Source organism: Eurytemora carolleeae, unplaced genomic scaffold, assembly GCF_000591075.1.
Source record: "Eurytemora carolleeae unplaced genomic scaffold, Eaff_2.0 scaffold2814, whole genome shotgun sequence".
NCBI classification, from domain to species: domain Eukaryota; kingdom Metazoa; phylum Arthropoda; class Copepoda; order Calanoida; family Temoridae; genus Eurytemora; species Eurytemora carolleeae.
In genome coordinates, this window is record NW_019398699.1 from 1111 (window position 1) to 2429 (window position 1319).

General features: G+C 39.6%; 1 protein-coding gene across 1 annotated transcript; it reads left to right on the plus strand.

The window, feature by feature from the left end:
• Positions 1–261: 261 nt before the first annotated feature.
• On the plus strand, positions 262–1313 carry LOC111717597 (uncharacterized; the record flags this gene model as incomplete). The annotated part of the gene is made up of 3 exons (XM_023493096.1): positions 262–307; positions 349–430; positions 512–1313. Coding segments are annotated over exons 1-3 (930 nt in total), but the record flags the coding sequence as incomplete, so codon positions are not given.
• Positions 1314–1319: the final 6 nt, after the last annotated feature.

Sequence of the window (1319 nt, forward strand, 5' to 3'; positions counted from 1 at the left end):
ATAATTAACCTTTCTCGGTTCTAACTTACTAAATGTGTCAGTTGCTTGATTATTTGCATTACTGTAATTTAATCTGACACGTAACATTTACTATTACAGCATTACTCGTTACAATTTCTATGCTTAATCCAAGTAAATTTCCTTCAAACAAGAAACTTTTATTCTATCCTAAACTAGACTCGATACTAATTTAAAAAAAAAAAAATAATAACTTGACATTATTATTCTTAAACAGCTCCAAGGTAATTGATTAATTTCGATATGGGGTTACAGGATGTCCCACGTTACTTCACATACTTCACAGTTGGTGAATAGGTTTTGCATGTCCTTTTTCCCATAATTTGTTAGTTGTCGCTAACTCTATCAGGCTGATCCATGCGGATACTAATTCTGACTCGTCAGTTGTGACTCATCCGACAACCCGGAAAAGGTACTATCTCAACTAATTTCTAAATCTTATCCTAATCTCAATACGATGCCCCTGTTTGCTTTGCAATTTATTACTGTTCAGGAAATCTAAATCTTCCTCTGTTCCTCATACCAGGAAGAAGAAAAAGAAATCTAAAAAATCTAAGAAATCAAAGAAGGCAACTGTTAGTTCTTCTGGTTCTTCTTCTTCTGATAGTTCCTCGTCCTCAGACTCGGATGAAGATGATGACAACCCAGGAAGCAACTGGAACGTCATGCATTCTCTCTGGCCAGCTGAGAAAAGGCCTCTAGCCCTACAAGATAAAGCCAGGTTTAACTCAATGTCCCTTGAAAATATCATGGCACTGGCCCAGTTTGATCGTGAGAATGCCAAATCCGTCGAGAGTGACCTCTCTTCTTCTTTTACCAGGGACAAAAAACCTCCTCTCGTCAAATTCAAAAAAGAAAAGGATGACGGGTTCAAACTTCTCCACTCTGCCAGGTTTCAAAGATACCCCTTGGGAGATATCAAAGACTGGTACAAAAAGGTTCCCAGAGTCCGCAGCCATCAGTACAAGAGCCTTCCCCTCCAGTACAGCGGCTCTAATAACAAAGTGACCCACCGCACTATCCAGCAGCTACATGACCGTACCAAGTGCCTCTCCTTCAAGCACTTCCACTCTGGAAATATAAATGTAAGCTCCAAACCTATACAGAAAATCGAGAAAAGAGATGAAAATGGCGTGTTCTCTTCTCTTGATTTTAATTGGGAGGCTCCTGTTAACCTAGCCCAAGTTGCTGATGCTCTCCTGAATTATGCCACCATACTACTTCATATATGGCCTTATGATCAAACAGGCCTCATCATTCTCAGGGTAATTAACAAATACAACTACTTCTCCTGTGCCAAC